At 53.0% G+C, this 13,321-nt stretch overlaps 4 protein-coding genes across 4 annotated transcripts; 1 reads left to right on the plus strand and 3 right to left on the minus strand.

Moving 5' to 3' along the window:
- Positions 1-5,294: 5,294 nt before the first annotated feature.
- LACBIDRAFT_301865 (uncharacterized protein) lies at positions 5,295-5,774 on the plus strand (the record flags this gene model as incomplete). Its single annotated transcript, XM_001873647.1, has 2 exons — positions 5,295-5,687; positions 5,742-5,774. 2 exons carry the CDS (start codon positions 5,295-5,297, stop codon positions 5,772-5,774), a joined length of 426 nt encoding a protein of 141 aa, XP_001873682.1.
- Positions 5,775-6,097: 323 nt separating this feature from the next.
- Positions 6,098-7,177, minus strand: LACBIDRAFT_321313 (uncharacterized protein; the record flags this gene model as incomplete). Its single annotated transcript, XM_001874280.1, has 3 exons — positions 6,098-6,492; positions 6,550-6,642; positions 6,670-7,177. 3 exons carry the CDS (start codon positions 7,175-7,177, stop codon positions 6,098-6,100), a joined length of 996 nt encoding a protein of 331 aa, XP_001874315.1.
- Positions 7,178-7,642: 465 nt separating this feature from the next.
- Positions 7,643-9,181, minus strand: LACBIDRAFT_301866 (uncharacterized protein; the record flags this gene model as incomplete). The annotated part of the gene is made up of 2 exons (XM_001874281.1): positions 7,643-9,049; positions 9,104-9,181. The coding sequence occupies 2 exons, from the start codon at positions 9,179-9,181 to the stop codon at positions 7,643-7,645; spliced, it is 1,485 nt and encodes a 494-aa protein (XP_001874316.1).
- Positions 9,182-10,639: 1,458 nt separating this feature from the next.
- On the minus strand, positions 10,640-12,666 carry LACBIDRAFT_301867 (uncharacterized protein; the record flags this gene model as incomplete). Its single annotated transcript, XM_001874282.1, has 6 exons — positions 10,640-10,658; positions 10,714-10,760; positions 10,818-11,945; positions 12,005-12,325; positions 12,379-12,507; positions 12,556-12,666. 6 exons carry the CDS (start codon positions 12,664-12,666, stop codon positions 10,640-10,642), a joined length of 1,755 nt encoding a protein of 584 aa, XP_001874317.1.
- Between the last annotated feature and the right edge of the window lie 655 nt (positions 12,667-13,321).

A 13,321-nucleotide genomic window follows, 5' to 3' on the forward strand; every position in this document is an offset into this window, starting at 1 on the left:
GTTGAGATAAGAGAAAAGATGCCCATCAGCAGGGGGCTTGTTCACTGCCATGTGGTGGGTGAGGGCTGCCTCGGGGTCGGTATCTCCTGTTTGTCTGGACCATGATACATCCTCGCCCTGTGGGGAGGACTTTGTTCTGGGGATGCGGAAGACAGTCGATTTGAGGCCATTCCGGTCAAACTCGACTCTGACATCGGATGGCTTGACATGGGCCTCTCTGTTGAAAGCGGAAAGGTTGGGGACTGTGAATTCCCCCAAGCGCCCAGCCGAGTAGAAAGTGGTGGTGAGGCAGCTGTAAACGGCGGCGTCCCGTGGCTGGTCCAGCTTAAGCTGGCTCCGTATTGCAAGAATGAAGTTCGGTGTGTAGGGCACCCTCTTCTTCCTCTTGGAGGACGAAGGGGTGGTCTTGGCAGCTGCCCTGAGCAGTGTCTCCAACTCTGCGGTATCCATTTGCCACTTGACACCATGAAGAATGTGCCATGCCCGGATGCCGCAGACATAATTGTCGATGGTGCTTCCTGAGTAAGCCCCCGCCAACGAGGAGACAAAGGCACTGATGAGCAAGGGGCTGGCCGGCGCTCGCTGGTCCTCTGGTACCTCCTTCTGATCACAGTAGACATGGAAATTTAAAAGACCTGAGCCATAAGTGGCCAGAGTCGACTCCTCCCAGGACTTCCCCATCACGATGGCTATTTGGCGGATGTCCTCAGGCCCCAGGTTCGACGGGGGGACCTCAGCAGACTCTCGCCCGTTGAGGGGGATCCAGGATTGCAGGCGCTCGCTGGCGAGCACATGTGGGCGGCGTGGGGATGGGAGAGGGCATAAATCTTTTGCATAGCGTGCTGGTTTTGCAGTGCTGGGCGTGTGCTGAAGAGCTCGAGGGAAGCGCTTAAACATCGAACCACCCTTGCGTGTGGGCGAATGTGGCTTTGGCATGCTGCTCGAAAGTGTGGTTGATCTCTGCCCGCCCTTGCTGGAGATACGCGCGGTCGACTCTTGGGAGGGGTGTTGGGGCCTTGCCCTGTCGTATAAGGTGCGACTCAGCTGGTGTGCAAGGCGCGTCGAAGTCACAGACATATTGTCTGATCGTAGAGGGTATGACGATTGCAGGGAGGAGGAGAGAACTTTGATAGTGCTCTCCTCTGGAGGGGCCGTCCGCTGGATTTTCTTTGCTGGGAACATATCGCGTGTGGAAGTGGACGCCCTCCTCTTCAGAGAGGGCATGGACATGCTTGAAGACCTCATTTGTGGATCTGTTCCGGCTCCTGCCTTTCCACCAGCCTTCGACGACGCCTCTGTTGTCTCCAAAGACTTTGATGTGCGTGCCTCTGGGCGCGGAAGGGACAAGCGTGAGGACGAGAAACCAGAAACCAACTGCTTCAGCCCAACCAATGTCTCTGCCGTCCTCTTTCCACCCTGGCAAGAGTCTCCAGGCCCTCCACCTGCCTCTGATTGTGATCCCAATACCAATTTCCGAGCTAGCATCTGAGTAAGCGTCGGTGTCGATGATGGGGAGGGGGCCGGGGATGGGCCTGCTGACGGCAGGCTGTGTGAGTCTTTCCTTCCACCACGATAAATCGCTCGGAGTTCGACGGGGTGGGTAATGCGGGCGGAAAGGACGGTCGTGACAGATCCCCATGAAGGCCTCCAGGTTGGTGAGGTACGCGCGTCCTGCAGGCACCACATGGCAGGCGTGCAAAAGCTTTCCATAAAGCTTTTGGGTTTCATCCAAGGTGTGCTTGGGCTTCGCCTCCCATTCCTGAATGGCCTGAAGGTACTTCTCTTTCTTGCTGTCAGGCAGGCTGACCGTGCGGTTGGTGAGGTCCCATGAGAAACCGATGAAGGGGGCAACATCACTGAAAGGGATATCCTTTTCAGTCTCCCAGGGGATTCCCAGATCGTCGGATAAGGCGTTGATGTCCGCCATGCAGTATGTGAAAAGCCTGTCTGACTGGGATCTGAGGCATGGTCAGCAGGCAGCAAAGAAGGGGGAGCACAAGGGCAAGAGGGGGAAGAACTAAAAAGGAAACGAACCTTTCAGATGCTTGCGATAGGTCACAGAAAGTGAAGGACGCATCCTCATCAAACTCCTCAGGCTGATCATCAGGCATGACAGCGCCCTTGAACCAGAGACGGCCACCGTCGTGGAGCTCTCCGCCGTTTCCTGCGATGTCCTGCGCCCATTTCCTGCGCCTGAGGTTGTATTCCTCCAGGTGGGATCGTAAAATCCGGAAGAAAATGTGATCATCGACCCATTTAGAAATGGGCCCGATGCCACGCGCGCGCATGATTTGTGTGCCTGCATCACCCAAGCGGCCGTAAACGCCACCACCTGATGCCAGGCCAAAACAATCTCGTGTGTCAATCGCAAAACTGTCCCCCTCGTCGAGCCGGACAACGAGCCCAGGCCATTGGTCTGGTTTGATGGGGACGGTCCTGTAGGCCTCCTTGACATCGCGTACAGCTGCCTGGGATCCTGGGGGGAGGCGCCGTATAAGGAGGCAGATAACAGAGAAAGTACCCCATGTGCATGGGTACTGATTGGAGTCAATCGCGCTGTTGATGGACGTGATGGAGTCGCGCGGGGAATGCGGCGACGACAGGTTCTGGATGATTCTGAATTTCCCCGGTCGTCCTGGTTTGGGAATGATGCTAAGTGGAGAAGTTTGGAAGGGCCCAATAAGGGACTCGACTTCCGCACGAGTGATGGGGCCAAAATAACGCCCCTTTTGGAACTCAGTTTGAATAATGTCATTAAATTCCGTGCTGTGTAAGGTAATAGACGAATGATTAGGGGGAGCGAAGGTCTGAAAAATACGTGGGATGCCAGCACTGAAGCCAAACCTGAGGCCATCTGGCAAGTCAGGGTATTTGCCCTGGAGGCCAGCCTCATGAAGGTGCCTCTGCCAGGTCTCTGGCTTGTAGGGCGATGCTGCATCAAGCCTTCTGAGCTCGAGGGCAGTTCTGAGCCCCGTGAGCCTGCTGCCCACACCCCGAACACTCGTGTCGAGAGTCGTGGGTGGTGGAGGAACAACCGTTCGGCCGTTGCCAGTCGGAGCACAGGATGCTCCCTGCTGGGTTGATGAGACGACCCTGGCCATTCTTGCGGCAGCGTACTGGGGTGCCATCCCAGAGGGTGTCCAATGCGCAGTTGAAGATGTCGTGAGGGTAACGGCCCAGGCATATGGTGCAGGCGGATAAGGCTCCATCTCCGGCTGCACCCGTCTGAAAAGACTGCTGGTTATTTGTAGCACCCCTTCCTGGACGACGACGTCTGGTATCCTTCGAAGGCGAGGAGGACTTGGGAAGCTGCAATGTGCTGGGGGAGCGACGTGCCCGCCTTGCTGGGCGGTTTGCGTTGTGCTGGCTTGGCTGCCCTCGCTGCTCAGCAGATGGGGAAGACGAGCGCCCTCGCTTTGGTCCCTGGGCGCGAGAGCCCTTGGCATTATCTGGGACTAGGGTGGTCTGAGCAAACTGCTCCTCGAGCCTGCCGTTGGCGGGTCAGAGGCAGCAGGCAGGGGGGGAAGGAATAAGCACGGGGGTCGCAACAGGGTAGCAGTTAGGTAAACAGAATGGGTGCATGGGCGCAAGAAGGGAAGCAAAGGCACGGGTGCAAAGGGCGCGTAGAGCATAAGAAAAAGGGGGGGGGGGTGCAAGGGTGCAAGGGAGCATGGGCGCAAGATAGGTGGCAACGTGCAAAGGGAGGCAAAAGGAGAGAAAAAAGGGGAGAAACTTGTCAGCTTGTGTGCACACCACAATGAAAGGAAACGGTACTGACCTGAGCACGCCCTCAGTGCGCCTCGCGTTCCACAGCACGGAACCAATGGCTTCCACGCGTCTGTTGTTGATGATGCCAATGTTAAAAACATGGTCATCGGCAGCATCGCGGAGGGCCTCGTGCCACTCCCGCCGGACCTGGGCTTGGTAGTGCAGCAGGACTGTGTCGCCATCCACTTCCCTTCGCGTGGGGTGGCACTCAAGGCTGAGGTAAAACTCAGCGAGGGCGATGACGAGGTCCTCAGGCCAATCAGTCTGGGCCATGTGGTGGAGCAGGCAGGTCTTCGCCATCGACATCTGGCGCCAAGAAAGGTCCTCGTCTGGGATTACCTTCGTGGACGGCTTGTGCGATGCCATGGGCTTCAGAAGGAGGGCATTGTCTGCCTTGGTGAAGGCGAAAGCGTCCTGGGCTATGGTTCGGTCAAACCTCGCCGCATCCTCGCACCCTTCTGTGGTGAAATAGTACAGCTCTACGTACTCGCGCTCGTCCAGCTTGTGAATTGCATAGCGGGACGGGCGAAGCGGTGGGACGTTTCCCACCGGCATGTTGGGGGCGATCCCCTTCAACTTGGGTCGCTTCTTCTCCTTGTCCTTCTTCTCCGCCTCTTCCTCCTTCCTGAGTTCCTCGAGCTGACGCAGCTCCTCCGCCTCCTGAGCTAACCTGTCTTCCTCAGCAGCAGCCGCATCCTCCCTCACCTGCTCCGCCCATAACTCCTTCCTGGCGTCGTTGTCCACGTCCCAGGCATCCGCGAGTCGGGTAGCCACCACCGCCTTCTCTATGCCCTCCGCTGTTGCCACAGCCGTGCAGACAGCATCGAAAGCTGGAGACGTGAAGTCTGGCCTCACCTCCAACGCGGGGTCCAGCGTGATACGTGGCATTTGGTAGTCCCAAAATGACGAATGTGAGCAAGATGTTCTGAAAAGAGTGTGAGCAAACGAGAGTTGGCAGGGAAAATAGAAAAACGAAAGGCAAGCCCAGTCCTCAGAGGGGCTGTAATAGTGACGGTAAGGAAGAGAGAGAGATTGCTTACATAGACTATCACATGCCCTGTACAAAGACAGCACCCTAACATTCCACTCGTGCCTCGCTACATGCTAGGGCAAGATCTTTGAGGGCGCAGGTTCAAATCCTGCTGGCGTCGTCTCAAACCTGCATCCGGGTATTTTTTCGAGATCCTTTATTCCTCCCATTTTACATAATTGACAATGGTGTTTCTCATTCATTCCAAATTTCCCGTCGACACGATTGGTCTATCATCGCAAAATTGAAAATGATGCAGAGCCAAAGAAATATTCTTTTGTGGCGTCAAGCGAAGTTGACCACGAGGCGCTGATGAAGAGCGTTTTGTTCACGTGCATCGCCGCCAGACACATGATCGCCCTGATCGTGAAGGATGCCAGGTTGAAGCTCACTGACGGACACGTCGACGCAATGCGTTTTGAACGCGTTAGTCTGCTGGCCCAGTTAATAAATGACTCCACATTGCCTTCGTTTCGTCCTTATCACCTCCCACAACATGCAGGCCATCGAACAGAAATTTTACCCCATCGACGACGCGAAATACGGCTGCTACATGGACACACAACGTCGAGTAGCTCACTGGGTCGAGCAGACGAACCACTCACAGTCTCAGAACCCGGTAGAGGGGAAAGGGTCAAAGTCCAGGCGTTCTTCCAGTTCCCGAAGTCGATCCCACAAACGTTCACGCCATCACGAAAGTGTAGACTTCGCTCCCCCTGTTCCAAAGCTACCTTTTTCCCTGGTACCATTCCCCAGTGACATTGGCGTTTCTCCCGCAATTGCACTTTTGTCGTCCTCCCTCCTCGTCTTCGCCATCCTCCCATCCCTCATTGCGATATCCGTCTTTGCAGCGGCGCTCACCTATGCTTCCGTTGATTCGGAGAGGCCGGTAAGTCGCATATCCTTTTATATGCTTCCTCAGTTGATTTATTTCGGAGTGTAGAATAAAATAAAAACTGAGGAATCGGGAGGTTGATCGTCACCCTAGAAATATCTGTGGCTGGTCCACAGAAATAGTAACCAGTTATTAACGGGTAATTTATACGCATTACCTACCTATTTAAAATCAGTCAATGGTTTATCGGCGGTTTACGCCCCACCGCCAGATCCCCACTTTTGAACGCGCTTCGAGACCTGACCTAACGAGTGTAGGTAACAATTTGACAGTTATTCATTCAGAAAAAGTATTACTGCCACACTTGATATCGTCGAATACGTATGATGTAGCAATGATGAGAGAGAGACAGAAGGAAATCTGCCGGTGACTTGAGTGATGCATATCGGGAGATGTGAAGGCCTTTATGGGGCAGTCGTCCCATGAGTCGGTTCAACAGAATCCGAAACGGGTAGGGGTTGAAGAATGCGACGTGTTGGTACCTTGGGGCACTTGCTACACCCTTCTTTATCTGAATCAATAAGAGTTCCCTTGTGGAATTCCTTGTTGATGTACGCGCCATTGTTTTGGGGGTGACACGAATAGAGCACGCGTTGAGAATGCCCTCGCTCGCAAGTATCGGGACTCGTAGACATGAGCTCCACAGGAGCCGATGCAGATGAAAAATCGTGGTTGAACCCCTCATAGTAACCCCACGGTGCTTGACAGGGACTAGACGAGCACTCTCGCTCGTCATCCGAGTCCTCCCTTTCATGATATTTATCATATTTTACATAGAATTGAGGTTGAATCATCCGTCCTATAAAGTCAGCCTTCAACGTTCACTTCAAGCATAATCTGGAGGATCCGTACACACCACAATTGGCCTCATTTTGCGCCCCACCAATATTGTTTTCCGTCCTTCCCTCAACTGTATTTGTGCATTCTGCGAGGCGTCGGTCAGACAAAACTACGATTCAACACGCAGAGGGCATACCACAACTGCATTTTATTAACGAGTGGTCATCGTTGGTCATATTGTTGGATTCAGCGTTGGAATCGCGGATTGTAGTGTCCCCAGTCATCTCGTTGGTAGTCTGGTCAGGCACACCGACAATCCCTGTGTTAAAGTTCTTAGAATATGGTGCGGGAGGGTGGTCTCTGACAAGCAAATCGAGTTGAGAAGGGACTGACGACTGGCATTCAGTGAAGTCAATTTCCGTCACAGTGACCTGTCGAAAAGCACTGTGCCAAAACGACAGATCTTCAAAGTAGAACGAGGTCGTTGGTAGATTCCGCCCGGTGCGTGGAGGAAGAAACGTGAAACACCAACCGTTGGTGTTAGACGAAAGGACGACGTTGATGGAGGAAACGATGTGGACTTGTTCGGCGGCAGTGTTCCGCGAACTCCGGCGACAGTGCGCCGCCCACTTCCGGATTAGTCCACACTTTTTTGTTGCAGCTCGCATCCGTAGCTCCTTGCTAATGGGTTTTGGCCCAACCATTGTAGTTTGAAAACTCTTATATTTCTGTTAGTCGCTTTGATTTTTGGAAAATAGGTCGACTTCACGGTGTTTATGTTTGATGCGGTTCCCCGGACTCCTGCTCGTTCGACGTCCGTTGCAATTACCCCCTCCCTCTTTTGTGATACCAATAATGACGAAGTGACCCCACACTACGGCGAAGTATATACATTTGGTTTAACAGAAGGACCTCCAGATTCTAGTTTCATGTCGCTTACGGATTGGTAGTTTTCCTTCATATGTAGCATGCCTCTGCGCGTTGCTGATGAATTCCAACTTCTACTGACAGAATATTTCTGATATTATCGGCCCTTTCAGCAACAATTCTGCCAGGTACTACCGATACCGCCTTATATGCCGCAAATTTCACCATGGGTAAACGAAACGTGAAGCTCCAGGTCACCAGCAAGCCCCCTTGGGAACGGTCACAGCAGCAGCACCTTCCGCTCAAATAGTCACCTCCAAACCCATACCCTGGACTGAACACCTCCCGAGCCGAGCGTGGATCAAAGCAACCGTTGAATAGACCCAAGGAGCCGTGGAGTCCGTTGAGGGGTGAGGTTGGAGGTGTAGGTGAACCTTACGCAAGGGAGAAGTAACGGAATGCGTCGGATTTGAGACAGAGTGTAAGAAAGACCCCGTGGTTTCTAGGCGCGTCCACCTTGACAAAACCATTGCACACAACACCTCAATTGACCAAGTCGCACAACCCGCACGTCCAAGTACCACATCTATCCGTGCTAGTTGAGGGAGTAGGTTCAAGCCGGGACGGACGAGCGCCTCCCAAAGCCCAATACCACCCAAATCACCGAGAACCACCTCCAGCTTCTCCACAGCGCGCGTACACTGTAGGAAGTGCATCATGCCCCACGTGAACTCGTAGCGGTTCAATGTGAGGCTTGTGATATTCCCCAAGGAATGCTCAAAGAAAAGGCTGGAGTCGTCTTGCCAGGGGAGTGGAATCGCACCTGGAAGACCGTGGGAGGTCAAGGAGAGGGACCTGAGGGACGGCATGTTTAATGGGCGGAAAGTCAGATGGAATAGGGTAGTAGTTGTTTGATTTGGTTTCTCTTGGAATGTAATAAGGAGAGTTTGAAGGCGGTCGAGAGTTATGGTGTGAGTGGGGGGCGGTGGGGTTTGGGCGGTGTCTGGGTTTCGGATTGTTGCGTTGAGGTGTTCCAGAGAAGAGGACACGGCGAGGACGGAATGGAGTGTATTGGGTGGGATAGCCTCGGTTTCGTCGAGGTTTAAAGACGTGATTTGTGAGAAAGGTAAAACTAGTTTTGAGGAGAGTATGTCTGCAGAAACGGAGAGCTTTAGAGAGCGTAGTTTTGGGGACGCCGCAAATGTCGTGATGGGCAGAAGCTTTTCAGAAGGGTAGTCGTCCTGGATGATGAGCGAGAGACGTTCGAGAAGAGAGAATTCAAGTTTGAAAGGGAACTTGACGAAAGTGGAGATCGTCAGGTCAAGAGAGATGAAGCGGTGCGCAGAAGGAGCTAGGATTGGAGATAGACTATCTTGTACGACAATCTTATCCCAAGTCGTGTGTGGAGAATGCAAAGCCAAGTTCAACTTGAACTCAATTGGAAAGGGGGTCGCATTCCTGCACCAGATATCAACCAAGTCTGCTTCTCCGCGGGGAACTTCGGCATAGCCCGCACGTAGAGTCAATTGCCTCCAAAGGAACGGCAGTCCACGAGCTATCGTACGCCAGACCTTGCAAACGTGGCAGAGTAGAAGGGGCGCATGAGCTGGGTTGGGCGTCTCCGCGCTCGGACTGCGTGGAATGCAAAGGAGGAAGATGGCGGCGATAAGTTCTGACGGGAGTTTGTGAATTGGCACACCGAGATGGCGCTGGATCGTGAAGGCATGGGTTGTTGCATTCGAACGAAAAAATGGTAAACGCACCTCAGTTTCCATATCCTCGACCTGGTGTCCGGGAAAGTGGTAGCCTAACAACAGGAGATCGATGGCATTGCTGCCCATGGCACATTTGGCTTAAGTAAGAAAACAGTCGATACGTGTTTCATAGCCGAGGAGAAAGATACCAACGCGACACCCTGGCAGAGATGATGATCCGGGTGGGGTTGGAAACCAAAGCGATGACAGCCCATTAATGTAAACTAAAGCAGTTTCAGCAGATATGAGTGAAGGTCATATCATTTGGCCTCACTTTGAAGTTCAGAGGAGGGGGCGTTAAGTTGAGCCCGTTGCTCGCCGTCCCCTATCTTTTTGTGCTCTTGCCTGCCGCCATTGTTGCATGAAGCAATTGCCGTTTCAGTCTCGGGCATGGAAAAATTTGGCCTGAAAGTGTCGAGAATTTGGGGTGTGGCGCATGGATGATAGGCTGTCTTGACAAGTTGAAATTCAACTTGAAGTGACAAACGCGTTGATCACGTGCTGGCAGCCTCGTTGTAAAAGTCACCACCCAAATATCCATTGTCCAAGCAGCTGCTACCTAACGTCCTGAGCTGGGGCACGTCCTCCGAAGCTACATTTGAAGTCCATGTTCGTCCATTATCCAACGGATCCGTACCGATGAAGCGAGTCGTATGTGCCATCATCCATGTCTGTTGGCCGACGGAAGTTGATCGGAAGTTCAATGCGGAAGGACGTTTCGGAACTTGGGGACAAAGGGACCACAGCCACAGCATCGTGCCCGCACAGCTCTGGGAAGGAAGGGCTTAATGTGCGTATGCCCAAGTTCCTATTGACCTAACTCACTCGTGGGCCACTGGCTAGGATCAGGGAACGCAACCCATTTTTTTTGGTCCAGTGGCTTTCCCGGCATCGTTGAAAACTTCGATACCCCCAGCGACAAGCCCTCGTCTCCGCCCAACTGAAAAACGGCAAAAAAACAAATACGAATCAAATTAATGAGCCTCCTCATACTAAATTCGTGCGTGTCAGGAGTCTCAATCATTTGCTTCTATATTGAGCCTATTCATTCCTGCGTCGCTCTTTACATTCTTCAGGCGCTGCTTCATATCATCACTCTTGGGGTGTGTAATTGCAATCCGCTTATTTAAGCAGCGCTCCCTGAATTGTGTGTAAGTGTTTAAACTTCAAATAAGATTATTCCGAAGCCTGAGGAGAATCCTTAGTGGAATCGTCCAGTGACACGCAAGAGACGCGATTCGCCACTTGATCAACCACTGAAAAAACATCCACGAAGGGGACGCAATTTTGTTCTGTTCTCGTATCCCGAAAACTTTCTTGTCGACATATGTCTTACATAAATTGGTTTCGTCGCCCGAGGACGAATTATCTGTGCGCTGGTCTTCCGCACGAAGAATGATATGCATTCAAACACGATATATTCTTGCAGATTCACTAACGGATGCCAGTGTAAGGTAAATAAATGAAATGTCCAAGACGAAGCTGTAACGACAGTGTGATTACGGTTCGGAGCCAGAGAGAGATCAACGTTAAAAATGTTCATGTTTAAGACGTGTGCATAGATCTGTAAAAAAAGGCACGTCAGAAAGCGCTTAGAAAGTAAAGGGTAAAAAACTGACGGAGTAGCAGCCGGAGCGGGACCCTTGTGAGCAGGCGTAGAAGTGCACTACAAAAAAAATCGTAAGAACTAAGGAAAACGTTGTAGAAATTGAAGCGTTCGCACCTCCTGCAGTGGAACACCTGACCCTTTGCCAGCCGATCCCGCTGGGGACTTGGAAGGGGTGTTGTTGTCCTGTGGAGCTGTAGGAGCGACGGAAGGAACGGCGGGTCCTGCATTTGGTGCGGGAGCAACTGGGCCGTTAGTCGACGCTGGAGACGCTGGAGCATTGGATGGGGCTGGACCAACATGGGGAAGGGATGAGCTTGGTTGCCCCGCAGGAGGAGCAGCAACATATGCTGGACCTGTCACTGAAGCTGTTGGAGCTGGACCGTTGGCTGGTGCAGGATTCACATCAACTTGGGCAGGGGAACCTTGCTTGGTATCATGTGGTGCAGGGCCGTTGGTGGATGGGGAAGAGTATGGTACGGGACCTCCCTGAGCCGCAGTGGGTGCAGGCCCGTTGATGGGAGGGGTAGACAACGACGCGGGAGGAGCGACAGGTCCTCCTTGATTTTTAGGATCAGTTGGCGCGTTGCTGCCAGTGGGTGGCGAAGAGTATGGTGCTGGACCTCCTTGAGCCGCAGTGGGTGCAGGTCCGTTGATGGGAGGGATAGACATCGACGCGGGAGGAGCAACAGGTCCTCCTTGATTTTTAAGTTCAGTTGGCGCGTTGCTGTCGGTGTGTGGCGGAGAGTATGGCGCGGGACCTCCCTGACCACCAGTAGGCGCAGGACCGTTGACGGGTGGAAGAGACGACGATGCAGGAGGAGGGGGACGTGCTCCTGACTCCTTGGAATCAGTTGGCGCGTCACCGCCGCTGGGTGGAGGAGAGTTTGGCGTGGGATCTCCTTGAGCACCAGTAGGTGCAGAACCGTTGACAGGAGGGAGAGTCAATGACGCGGGAGGAGCGACAGGTCCGCCCTGATTTTCAGGATCAGTTGGCGCGTTGCTGCCAGTGGGTGGCGAAGAGTATGGCGCAGGACCACCCTGAGCTCCAGTAGGCGCGGGACCATTGACGGGTGGGAAAGACGACGATGCAGGAGGAGGAAGAGGTCCTCCTGGCGTGTTGCTGCCAGTGGGTGTCTGAGGATCTTGCGCAGGACCTCCTTGAGCACCAGTAGGCGAAGGACCAGGGGCAGCAAGAATCGATGACGGCGCATTAGGTCCTGAAGCGCTATAAACTGGAGGAAGCTGGAAGCGAAGCGAAATAATCAATATATTGCGAAGAATTACAGGATTAGACCTCTTACCGCATGGTGATCACCAGGTCCAACTTCGGGTGACTTGTTTGTTAGCGGACCCCCTGTGGGTGGACCGGATCCACCAGGGTACTTGGGAGCACGGTCGTCCTGGGGGGAATCTTTGGCGGGTGGGGTACCGCCAGGCAGGGAAGACGGGACGACGGGAGCTGCAGGATACCCTTGCGCGGAAGCTCCTTTGGGTGGTTCATTGGACGCTGGGCCGTTTGTCGCGGAGGTCGGAGGACCGCTGGGAGCTTTGGGAGCAGGATTGCTCTGTGGGAGGTACGTTGGCGCTGGACCAGCGGGGGGGCTGCTCACTGGAGGAGGATACTTCAAAGATTGGGTCAGATATTGTAGGTTGCGTGAAGTTAAAACCTTCGTACCAATCTCTGACCATCCGCTGGAGAAGCTACCTTCGCAGAATCAGCCGGAGACTTTGGCGCATGAGTATCAAGAACTTGGACCGGTGCAGGTCCGTTCACAGATGGCGCGGACGCGATCGCGGAAGGGGGCTGGACATAGAGATAAGAGTTTGTTCAGTGTTGAGATTAACCTCATACCGGTTGCTGGGCGACACAAGAGGTCGATGGTAGGGGAATAGGACCAGCGTTTGCGAGTTGAATGGCGCAAAGCGCGAAAGCAATGAGCGTGAGGAAACGATTGGCTGCCATTTGACTGAGAATAAGTGGATGAGAATGAACGAAAAGAGAAGTTGGATTAGATGGTCTGAACACTGAGTTACCTTTTATACGAATTGTATCTGAAAAAACGACCTTAGAAACGACTGCGCAATAAAAAAAAATCTCCGAACGGAAAGTCTTGGCCAGTTGCCAAACCTTGCAGAGGTAATTTTCGGTCCTTCACACCTCCAGAGCCCTATACTGCGCATCGGTTAATGGAGTAAATAGCAGCGATAAAACAAGAGATAAAAATAACCATAGACCTTGCGCTCACAAAATCTGATCCGCAGATCGGTCTCATGCTGCATGTATAAGCGCGTCCCTGGGCACTTACGACTCTTGTTGTTCTTTCATGAAGACGTTTCGGAGGCCCATCAGCTGCGGAGAGATTGTGATTGGAGAAATTTACGCACATTGTATTGCCAGCTTTCCTGCAGGCTCGGGCTTGCGGCTGGAAACCCTCGGAGAATCAACGCCGCCATAGCTTAAATTCTTGATTAAATTGTAACAGCTGGTATCCAACTGCCATGTCGCGTAAAATGGAACTCTGCTGACGTTCCGCACAATGCTCACCTGAATACACTCCTGCTTTTAATTCCTATCCCCTCCAAAAAAAATGAAAGGATGAGCTTGAGAAACGAGAACA

Source organism: Laccaria bicolor, genomic scaffold (genome assembly GCF_000143565.1).
Source record: "Laccaria bicolor S238N-H82 LACBIscaffold_1 genomic scaffold, whole genome shotgun sequence".
Classification (NCBI taxonomy): domain Eukaryota; kingdom Fungi; phylum Basidiomycota; class Agaricomycetes; order Agaricales; family Hydnangiaceae; genus Laccaria; species Laccaria bicolor.